The following is a 16,876-nucleotide window of genomic DNA, read 5'->3' as shown; positions in this document are numbered from 1 at the left end:
TTTAACAGTCTGATGGCCTTGAGAAGAAGCTGTTTTTCAGTCTCTCGGTCTCAGCTTTGATGCACCTGTACTGATCACGCCTTCAGGATGGTAGCGGGGTGAACAGGCCGTGGCTCCGGTGATTGACATCCTTGATGATCTTTTTGGCCTTTCTGTGACATCGGGTGCTGTAGGTGTCCTGGAGTGCAGGCAGTGTGCCCACTGTGATGCGTTGGGCAGACCGCACCACCCTCTGGAGAGCCCTGTGGTTGCGGGCTGTGCAGTTGTTGTACCAGACGTTGTTATAGCCCTACAGGATGCTCTCAATTGCGCATCTGTAAAATTTTGTGAGGATCTTAGGGGCCAAGACGAATTTCTTCATCCTGAGGTTGAAGAGGCGCTATTGCGCCTTCTTCATCACACTGTATGTGTGGGTGGACTATTTCAGATTGTCAGTGATGTGTATGCCGAGGAGCTTTTCATCTTCTCCACTGCGGTCCCGTCGATGTGGATAGGGGTGTGCTCCCTCTGCTGTTTCCTGAAGTCCACGCTGTTTCCTGAAGTCCTTTGTTTTGTTGACATTGGGTGAGAGGTTATTTTCCTGGCACCACTCCGCCAGGGCTCTCACCTCCTCCCTGTAGGCTGTCTCGTCATTGTTGGTAATCAAGCCTGCTACTTTTGTGTCATCTGCAAACTTGATTATTGAGTTGGAGGCGTGCTTGGTCACACAGTCATGGGTGAACAGGGACTACAGGAAGGGGCTGAGCATGCACCCTTGTGGGGCCCCTGTGTTGAGGATCAGCGACGTGGAGGTCTTGTTTCCTAACTTCACCACCTGGGGGCCGGCTCGTTAGAAAGTCCAGGACCCAGTTGCACAGGGCAGGGTTCAGACCCAGGGCCCCAAGCTTAAGGATGAGCTTGGAGAGTACTATGGTGTTGAATGCTGAGCTATAGTCAATGAACAGCATTCTTACATAGGTATTCCTCTTGTCCAGATGGGATAGGGCAGTGTGCAGTGCGATGGCGATTGCATCGTCTGTGGATCTATTGGTGCGGTATGCAAATTGAATTGGGTCTAAGGTGTCAAGTAAAGTAGAGGTGATATGATCCTTAACTAGCCTCTCAAAGCACTTCATGATGACAGAAGTGAGTGCTACGGGGCGATAGTCATTTAGTTCAGTTACCTTTGCTTTCCTTGGTACATGAACAATGGTGGACATCTTGAAGCAAGTGGGGACAGCAGACTGGGATAGGGAGAGATTGAATATGTCCGTAAACACTCCAGCCAACTGGTCTGCCCATGCTCTGAGGACGCGGCTAGAGATGCCTTCAGGGCTGGCAGCCTTGCGAGGGTTAATACGCTTCAATGTTGTTATCAAGTCAGCTACGGAGAACGAGAACCTTACAGTCCTTGGGAGCGGGCTGCATCGGTGGCACTGTGTTATCCTCAAAGCGGGCGAAGAAGGTGTTTAGCTTTTCCTGGAGACGACTTTGGTGTCCGTGACTTGGCTGGTTTTCCCTTTGTAATCCGGGATTGTCTGTAGCCCCTGCCAAATGCGTCTTGTGTCTGAGCCATTGAATTGCGACTCCACTGTCTCTGTACTGACGTTTTGCCTGTTTGATTGCCTTACGGAGGGAATAACTACACTGTTTGTATTCAACCATATTCCCAGTCACCTTGCCATGGTTAAATGCGTGGTTCGCGCTTTCAGTTTTGCACAAATGCTGCCATCTATCCACGGTTTCTGGTTTGGGTAGGTTTTAATAGTCACAGTGGTAACAACATCCCCTATACATTTCCTGATGAACTCAGTCACCCTGCCCGTGTATACGTCAATGTTTTTCTCAGAGGCTACCCAGAACATATCCCAGCCCGCATGATGAAAACAATCTTGAAGCATGGATTCCGATTGGTCAGACAAGTGTTGAGTAGACCGTCGCACGTGTACTTCCTGTTTGAATTTCTGCCTATAGGAAGGGAGTAGGAAAATGTAGTCTTGATCTGATTTGCCGAAGGGAGGGTAGGGGAGGGCCTTGTTGGCATCCCGGAAGGGGAAGTAACAGTGGTCCAGCGTTTTTGCAGCGCGGGTACTACAGTCAATGTGTTGAAAGAACTTCGGTAGTATTTGCTTCGTTTAAACCCCCAGCTACAATAAATGCCGCCTCAGGGTGTATCGTCCAGTGTAGTTCAGTCATGGAATTAGCTTGAGGGGGAATATACATGGCTGTGACTATAACCGAAGATAATTCTCTTGGAAGGTAATAAGGTCGGCATTTGATTATGACAATTATGAAGACCATGATGTTAACGATGATGATGCTGATAACGATGACGTTGATTATGAAGATGACAACAACAATCATGATAGTGATGATGATGTTTTTATTCTGTGCAGGTATTAGATGCATTGCTAAGCCACCTTCAGGAGACTCTGGAGTTGGCCACATCGAGAGGAGAAGGGCCAGGACCTGAGAGCAAGGTACGTACCCCTGTCTATGGTCTACTGCTCTGGGCCTGTATCCACAAAATATCTCAGAGTAGGAATGCTGATCTTGGATCTGTCCATATAATCTTATCATGATTTAAACTGATCCTAGATCAGCTCTCTTACTCTGAGCGGCTTTGTGGATACTTACCCAGGTCTAGTAGTCTTTGTGAATGAGCTAACCCCCTCTGCTGGTTGATTCTGTGTGGTGCAACTATCATATGTAAAGATATATACATGCACACGATTGAATGCTCCCAGTCTTATTGGGTACCTAAGTTTGAGACTTTTTGAACCCTGAACCTACTAGTTGTGCTTACACTACTGTTTATCTCATAAAATCAGTTTTTGCACTACTTAAAAAAATAATAACCTATGTCCCACTCCTCTCATACTCTCTCTAATGTTTCACTCTGTGTTGTTTCGTTCGTTTTATCTTTCCTCTCTTTGTCATCTTCTCACTTTGGCGATGTTTCTGTATCTCAATCTTTTTTTTGTTTTTTCTTATCTCTGTGCTCCCTCTCTCTCCCCTTCCCCCTTCCCTTGCCCCCTCTCTCCCCCCTGCCCCCTCTCTACTCATTATTGTATTTCTCCACCCTCTGTCTCTGTCTGTACCTCTCTCACCATATTATTTTTTAACTCTTATCTACACACTTCCATCTCTTTCTCTCCCTCCTTCTCCCTTTGTCTACCCCACCTCCTCGATGCCTTTTTTCTCTCCTTCCCCTCTCAACTTCACCCCTCTTTCTTATACACTTTGTGCCTCCCCCTTCCTCCATGCCCTTCTTAATTTCCCTCTCCCACCGGTCTCCCCTCCCTCCCGATGGTGGGTCCAGCAGCTGATTGTCCCCGAGCTGGTCCCGGCGCTGGCAGCGGCCGAGCAGAAGGCTGCCTTGTCGCTCCGCTGGCGGGTGCATGAGAGACTGCTGCAACGCTATGCCTGCCTGCCCCGTGTTGTTTCCGCCGACCAGATCTACTTCCGCTTCCTGCAGAGGATGTTCGCCATCGTTACCACCAACGTGAGACTAGTATACATAGGGAGAATCTAAATGGACAAACTCACTTTGAATTACGTAATTGATTATAGTTAGGGTTTGGTTTAAGCTCAGGGTTAGGGTTAGAGTTATGGCTGCCATGCCAGTCACATATTTTATACATATTGTAGCTACACACATACATTGATGAACTAGCCTGAGACCTGAGTAACCTTGCCTAAGACTTGTGTTAGCTCCCTGAGCCAATGCCTAATCTTCAGCTCAATGACCTTACACATTCTTGCATTGTACAGTGTACGACCCGGGTACATTCTATTCTGACATCAATTCCCAATGAAAAACACAATGTTTCATTGTTAAACGATGTGTTCATCTCTGGTATTAGATGAGTTGATGTAGGATAGAACTTTATTCAACTATCCCACAAGATATAGAAACTATAAAATGGAAATCCTACATTGTGTTATCAGCCGGCTGAGGATATATCTCAAGTGGCACCCTATTCCCTTCATAGTGCACTGCACTATCAAAGGAATCGGCTGCCATTTGGGACACACACTCTGTCTCTGCTCACTAAGTGTGTCTACTCCGTGTTGTTGCCAGAACGTTCTCCCAGTCCAGAGAGAGGCGGCCAGGACGCTGTGTATGTTCCTACGCTACAACCGCAAGCAGGAGCAGCGGCAAGAGATCATCGGCAAAGTGCTGCAAGGTCTGTGTCTGTCTGTCTGTCTGTCAATAAGTCTGTCTGTCTAGTGTCTCTGTCTGTCTATACATCTATCTATTTTGTTTGCCGACAAGGTTGACAAAAATAAACAATACAATGCAGACGTCTATACGGAAAAAGTGTTGTCACAGGTGCCAGTACAACCTGTGCCATGATAGATTTGCTAAGCAAATGGCTCCCAATTCCCCAACGGTGTTACCTAGAACAAAATAAATGACTCCTAATGTTTTGCGCAAACGTGTTCGTTTGTGTGACTTTTGTAATGTAATGTATATCCTGCCTTCTCCCCCTTCCCTCCCCCTCGTTTCCAGAGCTTGCTCAGGGCAGAAGTTACTGGAACAGGCTTCGCTACCTGGACCTGTGTGAGATTGCCATGGAGCTCTTCTCAAAGGCCTACTTCTGCAAACACTTCCTCATCCAGGCTCTGGAGCTGGTCAATGACCCTGTAGCCAACGTCAGGTACTGGATTCAGTAATTAATAAGTTACTTAAAAGGACAAGCAGGGATTCAAACGACAAACGTCTGTCCCACCAGACGTTTGTCGTTTGGTCGTGGTGAACATCTGAAGAATGGGCATGGAGAAATGTAACACTCTCATATACGGAGTTATGGATTCATGGACGTCATCCATTTAACCATGTTTGGAGGCTATACCGGATTTGTTTAGAATTAAATTGTTCACAAATAATGGAGTGAAACAAGCTTATATTTTGGGTTCCGTTGGGGTACGACAGTTGAACTAAGCCCATGAGTAATTTATAGGTTACTGTATATTTTTCAAGAGTAAATGGCTACATATAATTAATTTAAAAGTCAAAACCAATCCCAGATTGCTCCTTTAATTCCTTAATTTGATTTTTTGAGTGCTTTTCTAGATGCTTTACTTCATATGGAGACACCTCATCCATCATCAATGGCATCCATTTCTTGGTAGACATTTCTTGTACAAGCTCACCACACATCTGCTTGTACATTTGCTCTCGTGGTGGGACATCTAACTTTGCGTGCTGTTGTAGGCAATGGATGAAAGATGATCTTAGTACTATGGAGCTTTAGAGAAATTCATCCTCTGAGTATGCCATGTATATTGGCCATGGTCATGTTCAGTAAGCACTCCCTTGCAAAACGTTTTGCAACAGAAAATGAAAATCTACATTCTTATTGGACACACTCAGGTTGTGCCCTCCCTGTTAGAATTGTTTTTCCTGTTTTGTGCCGAATAAACATGACCCAGGTATAAGCTGTGCCACATGCTGCCCCAGCTGAGGTCCACCATCAGGCTGCCTGCAGACAAACACCTCCTGCAACAGCTGGAGTTCTGCGTCCGCAAGCTACTCTGTCGGGAGAAGGACAAGGATGTGGTGGCCACCGTCCGCAAGGTGAGGGAGGGAGGGGTGGATGATATTACTGAGTACTATTTCAATTTGGGTCACTTAGAAATGTCCTTGTTTATTAAAGAAAAGCACATTTTTTGTCCATTAAAATAACATCAAATTGATCAGAAATACAGTGTAGACATTGTTAATGTTGTAAATGACCATTGTAGCTGGAAACGGCAGATTCTTTTATGGAATACAGTGGGGCAAAAAAGTATTTAGTCAGCCACCAAAGTTCTCCCACTTAAAAAGATGAGAGAGGCCTGTAATTTTCATCATAGGTACACTTCAACTGTGACAGACAAAATGAGAAAAAAAATCCAGAAAATCACATTGTAGGATTTTTTATTAATTTAATTGCAAATTGTGGTGGAAAATAAGTATTATAAGTATATTGCACAATTGGTGGCTGACTAAATACTTTTTTGCCCCACTGTATATATACACACACACACACATATATATATATATGTATATATACACAAACATATAATATATATATATATATATATATATATATTTAAACATTATTTTGTATTTATTTTTTTAGACAGTGCTGGAATTGGACAAAATGGACATCACAGAACCTGTAAGTAATCCCTTACTTTCTTCATTCTTTTTCGAATACTTGGAAGAATGGTTATGTAGCAGATAGCAATGTCCTATAAGCATGTCAGCTAAAGTTGCTTACAGTTAGTTAGCAACCGTTTCTACACTCTTTTGCAAGCTACCATAATTCTGTCGTTTCAAAAACCTCTCTCCAAAAATGATGAGGTGTCGCCAGTTGTATTTACATTTGAATGTATTGTATTGATATGGTGGGCAGCAGGTAGCCTGGCGGTTAGACCCTACCAGTTAGCGCATTGGGCAGTAACTGAAAGGTCGCTGGTTCGAATACCCAAGCCCACAAGGTGAAAAATCTGTCAACATGCCTTTGAGCAAGGCATTTAACCCTTATTTGCTCCAGGCTCATTTGGAAAGTATTCAGACACCTTCCCTTTTTCCACATTTTGTTATTTTACAGACTTATTCTAAAATTGATTGAATAAATAAAAATCTAAAGTCTACACACAATACACAATGACAAAGCGAAAACAGGTTTTTAGAAATGTTTGCAAATGTAATAAAAATTCAAAACCAGTATTCAAAACCTTTGCTATGAGAAATTTACCTCGGGTGAATTCTGTTTCCATTGATCATCCTTCAGATGTTTCTTCAACTTGATTGGAGTCCACAGGTGGTAAATTCAATTGATTTGACATGATTGACACCGGAGGGGATGGCTGCTGTTTTATGGGCTTCTAACCAACTGCTATTTTGTTAGTTTTTTCACGTTGTTTGTAACTTCTTTTTTAAACTTATTTTGTACATAATGTTGCTGCTACCGTCTCATATGACAGAAATGTGTTTCTGGACATCAGAACAGTGATTACTCACCTTGAACTGGACGAAGATTTTTTCTTTAACGAGAATCCCTGTCATTTGCGTGAAGAAAAGACGTAGAAAGAGGGGGCGGGCGTCGGGCTGCCTTCTGAGAATTTCATAGGCAACTGAGTAATCCTCCACTACCATCCTTTCTATTGGCCTATTGGATGCTATACAATCAAGACTATTCTACCAACGGAACATTAAAAACTAAATATCTTTTGTTTCACCGAGTTGTGGCTGAACGTCGACACGGATAATATAGAGCTGGCGGGATTTTCCATGCATCGACAGGACAGAGAAGAGAAGCTACGTCTGGTATTGCTCGCCTGAGGTAGAGTAGCTTATGATAAGCTGTAGACCACACTAGCTACCAAGAAAGTTAATCTATATTATTCAAGGCCATCTATTTACCACCACAAACCGATGCTAGGACTAAGACCGCACTCAACCAGCTGGATAAGGCCATAAGAAAATGAGCGCCGCTCCTAGTGATCAGCAGCGGCGCTCCTAGTTAATGCAGGCAAACTTAAATCCTGTTTTACCTAATTTCAACCAGCATGTCATTTGAAGCAACCAGAGGAAAACAACTCTAGACCACGTTTACTCCACACACTGAGACGCATACAACGCGCTCCCTCGCCCTCCGTATGGGAAGTATGACCATAAGTCTATCCTCCAGAAGGACAACCCCAGCACTCTACCAATCAGGCCTTTATTGTAGAGTGGCCAGACTGAAGCCACTCCTCAGTAAAATGCACATGACAGCCCGCTTGGTATTTGCCAAAAGGCACAAAAAGACTCTTTCAGACCATGAGAAATAAGATTCTCTGGTCTGATGAAACCAAGATTGAACTCTTTGGCCTGAATGATGGAGGCCACTGTGTTCTTGGGGACTTTCAATGCTGCAGAAAACCTGTTTTCACTTTGTCATTATGAGGCATTGTCTGTAGATGGCTGAGGATACTTCTTTTTTTTACTCTATTTTAAAATAAGGCTGTAATGTGAAAAAAGTCAAGGGGTCCGAGTACAGCTCTATTATCCCGAAAGGTTGCTTTCTATTGTTACAACATGGAAGTGTTACCACAGGTCTGATTTGAATACAGTATAATATGTACTTTTCCATGTTAGTACCATAAGAGACACGAGAGAGATCTACTAGACCAGAAGAAGGAGAAGGAAGAGACTCTACTGCTGGAGATGGTGAGGGACTTGTATAAAAAATTACCTATTTTTATACCATGTAGATTTTGGGGCAGTAACTCATAGCACCACACACACAAGTTAAGCTTGTTAGTGTATGTACTATTAACCCTCTTCTAAAGATGGTGAGGGATTTTACACCATCCTGTCAATACGTAGCACTATGTCACCAAACATCGCCTTGTTCTTGTTATTTGTAGAATTAGTATTTTATAAGCCCCCTTTTATGCGTACAGCACTGTCAGTTTATTATTAGTGGAAAATAAAACAAGCAAACATGCGTCTTTGATCAGAATAATATTGGTATTTTTAACATTCCATAATTGTGCATGAATGAACCTTTTCAAAGATTCTATTTTCATTTCTTTCTTCAGAAAGCTTTTTTGACTCTCTTTATTTATAAAGAGATGGTTTGATGTCCTGTTATTCAATTCCTCTAGCACCCTGCTCTAGTCCAGTGGTATTCAAACTTTTTCAGAGGTGACCCTATTTTTTCAGCTAGAATTTCTGGGGACCCCATTTCTTTGGCAAGAATTTCTCACGAAGCCACCCCAAATCTTATGACACAACCTTAAAATCAGTAAATAAACAAATAACCTTCAATTATTACATTTTCAAAATAGAAGCAAACCAATAAATAAATGTATTCAATACAATTTCATATTGTCCCATACTGTAATCTGTACTCTTATTTTTCGGTTCCCCCAAAAATACAATACATTTGAATATCACAGCTTTAGTGTATAGCCGATTCCTTTGTCTTCTGAGGCATCCTGATTCTTTGACATCTAGTCAATGAAAGAATACACTAACTTTATTATGCCTTCAAAACTAGGTCAAAAGTCCATAGTGTGTGTGTGTGAGTGTGTGTGTGTGTGTGTGTGTGTGTGTGTGTGTGTGTGTGTGTGTGTGTGTGTGTGTGTGTGTGTGTGTGTGTGTGTGTGTGTGTGTGTGTGTGTGTGTGTGTGTGTGTGTGTGTGTGTGTGTGTGTGTGTGTGTGCTTGGTATCTATTCCTGGTTGTTGTGATAGTTTATTTTGTCACAATTCTTCGTTGTAAATATAGCAGCAAGCAGCAAGGAAGGGGTCTTTTGAAGGGGGATATATGGGCTTGGTTGTACAAGGCACAATATGTTTGGAAAGAAGAAACTTCAAATGTCAACATGTAAAACAATTTTAATCTATAACCTAAGGTAATTAGTAACCTCTAATTTTATTAGCATTGTGTTTGCTAGTAAAGAGTGGTGTAGTATCTAGCTAGTTAACTATAAATAAATATATTAATACAGTATAATAAATAGTTGGCCCCACCGTTAGCCAAGTTAGTTTGATAGCTAGCTAAAGCTATTTACAGTTAGTTAGCAACTGCATCAACACTATTTTGCTAGCTACCATAATGTTATTGTGTCAAAACATGACCTCTAAGATGACGAATATTTCATAGTTGTGTTTACATTTTACAGATTGCAATAACTGCCTTTGTTTCGCTACTCTCGTCCACCACAGGAACAGCTAGAGCGACAGCAGAGCGAAGCCAAGCTCACCAGTGATAAACACACAGAAAAGAAACGTACGTTCCCACACACATCACACATCTGCTTTGAGATTCTTACTAATATACAGTTGAAGTCGGAAGTTTACATACACTTAGGTTGGAGTCATTAAAACTCGTTTTTTTTTTTCAAACACTCCACAAATTTCTTGTTAACAAACTATAGTTTTGGCAAGTCGGTTAGGACATCTATTTTGTGCATGACACAAGTAATTTTTCCAACAATTGTTTACAGACAGATTATTTCACTTATAATTCACTGTATCACAATTCCAGTGTGTCAAGAAGTTTACATACACTAAATTGACTGTGCCTTTAAACAGCTTGGAAAATTCCATTAAATCATGTCATGGCTTTAGAAGCTTCTGATAGGCTAAATGACATCATTTGAGTCAATTGAAGGTGTACCTGTGGATGTATTTCAAGGCCTACCTTCAAACTCAGTGCTTTTGCTTGACATCATGGGAAAATCAAAAGTAATCAGCCAAGACCTCAGAAATAAAATTGTAGACCTCCACAAGTCTGGTTCATCCTTGGGAGCAATTTCCAAACGCCTGAAGGTTCCACGTTCATCTGTACAAACAATAGTACGCAAGTATAAACAACATGGGACCACTCAGCCGCCATACTGCTCAGGAAGGAGACGCGTTTTGTCTCCTAGAAATACGTACTTTGGTGCGAAATGTGCAAATCAATCCCAGAACAACGGCAAAGGACGTTGTGAAGATGCTGGAGGAAACAGGTACAAAAGTATCTATATCCACAGTAAAACTCCTATATCGACATGACCTGAAAGGCCGCTCAGCAAGGAAGAAGCCACTGCTCCAAAACCGACATAAAAAAGCCAGACTACGGTTTGTAACTACACATGGGGACAAAGATCGTACTTTTTGGAGAAATGGTCTGATGAAACAAAAATAGAACTGTTTATCCATAATAACCATTGTTATGTTTGGAGGAAAAAGGGGGAGGCTTGCAAGCCGAAGAACACTATCCCAACCGTGAAGCACGCAGGTGGCAGCATCATGTTGTGGGGGTGCTTTGCTGAAGGAGGGATTGGTGCACTTCACAAAATAAATGGCATCATGAGGCTGAAAAATGATGTGGATATATTGAAGCAACATCTCAAGACATCAGTCAGGAAGTTAAAGCTTGGTCGCAAATGGGTCTTCCAAATGGACAATGACCCCAAGCATACTTCCAAAGTTGTGGCAAAATGGCTTAAGGACAACAAAGCCAATGTATTGGAGTGGCCATCACAAAGCTCTAAATCCTATAGAGAATTTGTGGGCAGAACTGAAAAAGTGTGTGCGAGCAAGGAGACCTACAAACCTGACTCAGTTACACCAGCTCTGTCAGGAGGAATGGGCCAAAATTCACCCAACTAATTGTGGGAAGCTTATGGAAGGCTACCCGAAACGTTTGACCCAAGTTAAACAATTGCAAGGCAATGCTACCAAATACTAACTGAATGTATGTAAACTTCTGACCCACCGGGAATGTGATGAAATAAATAAAAACTGAAATAAATCATTCTCTACTATTATTCTGACATTTCACATTCTTAAAATAAAGTGGTGATCCTAACTGACCTAAGACATGATTAAATGTCAGGAATTTCGAAACTTGAGTTTAAATGTATTTGGCTAAGGTGTATGTTAACTTCTGATTTCAACGGTATTATAGATAATACACAGATCTCAAATTCATTGAGACATGGTGCCCTGTGACATGTTGTGACTGTGTGGGTGGCTTTGTTGGCAGGGAGGGACAGTAAGACAGGGTTGTCAGGGACCAAAGGCCTGTCTGGATCCACGTCCGGGGCCACTTTGTCCACCTCCTCCGGTAAGACTGGGAATCAATCAATATTTTTATTTTGGGAAATTTGTCAACGTGGGAGAGCGAAACACTGGCAACACCTTATAAGCATTCATTAACTCTATGAACAATTAATACATTTGTATTTTATTATTTGTAAACACACATTTTTGAAGATTTCATTTATTGTAAAGTGTTACCTAAGCAGTTCCTTGACCATGGATAGAAATGTATGCCATTCTAGCATAACTGTAAGGGGTTTTGATAACTCTGTTCCCACAGCAACAGTAGCAGATTGTTGCACACGACAAAGCGCTTTCAACTCAGTGAATCAAGACAAAAAAACATATGAGCCAATAAGCTATCCTGTTCAACTTGGTGGAGATAGTGTTTGATCATGGTGATGATGAATCTACAGGTAAAGAGTTGAGGAAGGCCAAACTGGCACGGAGTCGGTCGCTTAGCAGCCACCCTACTACACCCAAGATGGCTAATCCAGACAAAACTCTGTAAGTAGGTACTACTTCCTGTCCAACCATATCCCTAACCCAAAACATCACTATATAATTTTGCTGAAATATATTTTGATGTAATATATTTAATCAAACATAAATGTATGGATATATTTTAAAGAAATACTCTTTATAGGAACAGCTATGCTTTTCGATTGTTATTTTAAGAAAATAAATCTCGCACGCACACACACATTCCAGTAACATTTATATTTATGGGACCACGTATACGTTTTAGCCACTTGTTATTGTCTTGACACGTTCTTCCTTCTTGGTTTTCCTCCCCAGAAAGGTCAAGGATTCAGGAAGCTGTCCTGGAAAAGGGAAGAACTTGCTTCCTATGAATGGTAATCAAGTATTCCTATTTTAGTGCATTGCTAATCCTATTTTAGTGCAAATCATCCTATTTTTCCCAGCTAGTTCCTTGGAAGTTGTGGGAACCAACCTGTGTTGTTGGTTTCAGATTGGTTCCGGGAACGAAGCACTAAATTTCTTAACCGGTAAAACAAAAAAGTACATTCTGACAACAAAAGCGACCTAAAAACAACAGTTTGTTTTTAGTTTGCAGGGAGGTTCTGAGAATGTTTTACTCTAGTTACTTTAAAGTTTTTCCTGGGAGGTTTTATTGAGGCTCTGAGAACGGAAATTGTAGGTTATTTGAAATAACATTCTGAGAAGGTTCTCTACATGTTATAAAAGTTTTATGGTTATTATTGAACATTTTCTTAACACTAAGAACGAAATTTAAAGTTGATTTTTAGTTTATTTTTTTTTACAACTTCCTAAAACTTTCACTAAAAAATGTTTATTTTGGGTTAATGTTTTTAAACGCTAAACACACATAAATTAATTTTCTTTGGCATTAATCATTCAAACACATACATTTTTCATCAGTGGTGGAAAAAGTACCCAATAATTATACTTGAGTCAAAGTAAAGATACCTTAATAGGAAATTACTCAAGTAAAAGTCACCCAGTAAAATACTACTTGAGTAAAAGTATTTAGTTTTAGTTCTAAAAGTATTTGGTTTTAAATATACTACAGTATCAAAAGTAAATGTAATTGCAAAAATGTACTTTAGTATCAAAAGTAAAAGTATAAATAATTTCAAATACCATATATTAAGCAAACAAGATGGCACAATTGTTCGTGTTTTTCTCATTTGTAGATAGCCAGGGGCACACTCCAACCCTCAGACATCATTGAGAAACAAAGCATGTGTTTAGTGAGTCCGCCAGATCAGAGGTAGTAGAGATGACCAGGGATGTTCTCTTCAAAATGTAACGATTACTTTTGGGTGTCGGGGAAAATGTAAGGAGTAAAAAGTACATAATTTTCTTTAGGAATGTAGTGAAGTAAAAGTTGTCAAAAATATAAATAGTAAAGTACAGATACCCTAAAGAAAACTATTTAAGTAGTAGTTTATATTATTTTTACTTAAGTACTTTACACCACTGCACAGCATCAGTGAGATCTTCTCTATCCATGGAATTAGTCCCCTGCGCCACCAGGTTGGCACCAGCGTGCCATGTTTTGTTACGCATACAAAGCTGTTCATTTTTGTTTATTCACTCATTAAGATCAGGTGTGGCCAATTAGTGGGCACGACCAAAGCACCTGAACACACTTAACAAGATATACTGTAGGATAGAGTTTTGTTGAAGCTGAGAAAGGGAATGGTATTGTTTTTAAATAACATTCTATTAACATTCTGTGAAAGTTACAAAAGTTTTCTTGTGGTTTTTATGGAAAGTTTTCATGTTGTGAGAACAAAATCTAAAGGCCCAGTGCAGTCAAAAATGTGATTTCCTGTATTTTATATATATTTCCACAATATGAGGTTAGAATAGTACTGTGAAATTGTGAAAATGAATAATGCCCTTTTAGTGTAAGAGCTGTTTGAAAAGACTGCCTGATATTTCAGGCTGTTTTGGTGGGATGGTGTTTTGGCCTGCCTAGTGACATCACCAGGAAGAAAGAATTCCAAACCTCTTCCAATAACAGCTAGTTTTCAGTGTTCCCCACCTATCTAAGACCACTCCCAGACAGTCCTAGCATTGAAAACAATCACAGTAAGTTTACCCCAAAACTATTTTATATTCAGATAAAAACAGCTGCTTTGGACCTTTAAAGTTTGATGTTAATGTGTAGAATATCATTTTTTAGAACATTCCCAGAATATTGGTAAGAACTGACATGAAATATACATTCTCTGAACGTTCAGAGAACATTGCTTAAGTCACACAATCTTTTGGAATGTTCCCAGAATGTAGTAACAATATTACATTAAACATGGGCACTTTTAGTGGAATGTTCTGTGATAGTACTGAAATTCCCACAGAAGAATGTTGTTTCTTAAAGTTCTCTGAACAATTTGAGAACATGACTTCAAAAAGAACCATGTTGGAAACGTTATCCTGAAAGTACTGAAATGTCCACAGAAACATTCCCTCAGAAGAACATTGTTTCTTAAAGTTCTTTGAACTTTTTGAGAACATTCCCAATGTCAAATCATTCGGAGAACCTTCCTAGAATATTACAACAAATTAAATGAAATGTAACCATGTGTGAACCTTCTGTTAAAGTAATGCAACACCCCAAAAATCTGGGTCATTCTTGTAAGTGCAACTCCTATTTTAGTGCAAATCATCTTATTTTAGTGCCGATATTAAATAAATAAATACAGAAATATGAACACAATTCCTTGATAACCATTTGTAAACCTCAATCGGTATGGTGTCCACATTCCAGCCCATCAGATTATAAGCATGAGGAGAAATGTACAGATGTCAATGCCAAATTACAGAAAAGATCAGCCCAATCTAATTTTTGGAGTGAACTATTCCCTACATACATACAGACTCAGGTGACCTTCCAAACCCCTGATTTGGAGAGCCCTGGAGCATGTGCTCTCTCCCTGTCAACTAAATTAGCATTAATAAAAAAACTATTATTTTAAAACCAAATTTTCCACTCTGTCACTTCCTGTGGTCACCTCATCACTTAGTCTGTCACATCATCAGTCACCTTATCACTTCCTGTGTGTGTTGCAGCGGACGAGGCTCTGCGGTCGCACCACTTCAGCGTGGCAGCAGCGTCGTCGGTGCTGTCTCCAACTCCCTCGGCTTCCTCCATGCCCGTCCTGATCCGCAGCAACACCACCAACACCTTGGTGGACCACCCGCACCAACACCAGCACCGCAGCAGCACCCTGGACCACCGCTCCACCAACGGGAGCAAGGACACCCAGTCCAGAAAACTCTCCATGTAGGTCCTCTCTCAGCACTCATCGTCCTCCGTCCAATTCCAATAACCCTATTTTACTATGGCATCACCGTTTGAAAAACTGTGTGCCCGCCAGGGATGTGTTCATTAGGAACCAAACAGACCGAAACGGGGAGGGTGCTACCTGAACTTGTCCAATATGAAACTCTGGTTTTCATTGAAAAACGTTTTTCTACAGTGTGAACTAATGCATACACCCCAGGTTCAATAGGAGACATTAGTTCATCAAGTTTAGATATCTGCACTCACACCTATAGCTTGTTGGCTCCTTCATGATTTACACTATGAGTGAATCCACAACAATACCAAATCCAAACCAAAGTAAATGGATTTTGGAAATTGCAATAGACACCATCCCACACCAATGCATTATTTTACCTCTGAGTACACAAATTATGTCAGTGATTTTTTGCATTGACACAATCAAAACCAACTTGAACGGCATATCTTTCAGCGTGACTTCTTTGATATTAGTCTTAAGTGACTTTTTGGAACTGCAGTGAAGCAAATACACCCTAGTAAAATAAAGGTAAAATAAAATAAATAAATAAATAAAGACATTCCTGTAAACAACTTAACTCAGAGGAAAGAGATAAAACATTAAATTAATGCATTTTAGAGCAACAGAGTTGGGACAAACCAGTTCACTTTTAGTATTTTATGATGCTAAAAATGTAACTTGCAACTGTTTACCCCGCTTATACAGTCGTTGTTTACATAGTGATGTAACAGTGAAATAGGGTTACTCAAAGTCCACCCCCTACAGCCTCTGGTCTAGTCAACCCTCTAGGCCAGTGGTCACTAAGCCTGGTCCAAGGAGAGACCCATATGGATTACAGGCTTTTGTTCTCACCCAACACTAACAAACGTGATTTGCTTAATCAAGTGGTTGGCTTTGGAGATAAGTAAAAGCAGGTATGTAGGTGCTGGAGAAAAAGCCTACGAAGTACACTGTTGGTCCCCAGGACCAGCATAGGAGAGCACTGCCCTAGAGAGCTACAAGGTGGACAGGCTTTTGTTCCAGCACTGATACGCCTGATTTACCTTGGATAAGCAGTTGGTTAGTAGAATCAGGTGTGCCAGTGCTGTGCTGGACCCTTTAACGCTCCAGGACCATGGTTGGTGACCACTGCCCCTTGGCGCTTGTGTAGATCTCAAAGGATGTGATAGGTGTAAGAAGAAATATGGCGATCATTTCAACCTAGTCAGTCACAGGGCAAGATTAATCTGTTTTCATATTGCTAATGCTAACACCCAATTTATCAATTTAGATATACATGAAAGGGTAGGGGGGGGGGGGCTAAGCATTGACGATCATCTTCCACCAAGTCCACTATACAGATGCATCATAAAACAAGGCAACACAAACCTTTACATTACATGGGCATTATTTCAGGTTTAGTAGTATAAGTTTATTAGGAATAACTTTAACTTATGTGATTAGAAGTACAGGCAGGTAACAGCACTTACCACCCCCAATTCTGTTTTCCAAGGCAAAAAGTGAGTGCAAAGACAAACAAGG

The 16,876-nt window shown here is 40.9% G+C and overlaps 1 protein-coding gene across 4 annotated transcripts in view; it reads left to right on the top strand.

The window, feature by feature from the left end:
• ppp4r4 (protein phosphatase 4, regulatory subunit 4) overlaps positions 1–16,876 on the top strand; it is a 123,797-nt gene that overhangs the window by 101,257 nt on the left and 5,664 nt on the right. For 2 of the 4 annotated variants that reach the window (XM_031837360.1, XM_031837364.1), the window contains exons 13-24: positions 2,376–2,459; positions 3,302–3,484; positions 4,064–4,169; positions 4,496–4,643; positions 5,419–5,563; positions 6,111–6,149; positions 8,117–8,188; positions 9,693–9,756; positions 11,503–11,583; positions 11,975–12,065; positions 12,357–12,415; positions 15,123–15,336. In XM_031837360.1, the coding sequence (XP_031693220.1) occupies positions 2,376–2,459; positions 3,302–3,484; positions 4,064–4,169; positions 4,496–4,643; positions 5,419–5,563; positions 6,111–6,149; positions 8,117–8,188; positions 9,693–9,756; positions 11,503–11,583; positions 11,975–12,065; positions 12,357–12,415; positions 15,123–15,336 (1,286 nt within the window). Of the gene's footprint in view, positions 1–2,375; positions 2,460–3,301; positions 3,485–4,063; positions 4,170–4,495; positions 4,644–5,418; positions 5,564–6,110; positions 6,150–8,116; positions 8,189–9,692; positions 9,757–11,502; positions 11,584–11,974; positions 12,066–12,356; positions 12,416–15,122; positions 15,341–16,876 lie in introns of those variants that run through there. The other 2 variants (XM_031837361.1, XM_031837363.1) reach the window with 2 other exon arrangements.

The sequence above is a fragment of the Oncorhynchus kisutch genome, linkage group LG12, assembly GCF_002021735.2.
Source record: "Oncorhynchus kisutch isolate 150728-3 linkage group LG12, Okis_V2, whole genome shotgun sequence".
In the NCBI taxonomy this organism is placed as follows: Eukaryota; Metazoa; Chordata; class Actinopteri; order Salmoniformes; family Salmonidae; genus Oncorhynchus; species Oncorhynchus kisutch.
Note: the sequence above shows the minus strand (reverse complement) of the source record. Positions and strands in the feature narration are given on the sequence as shown.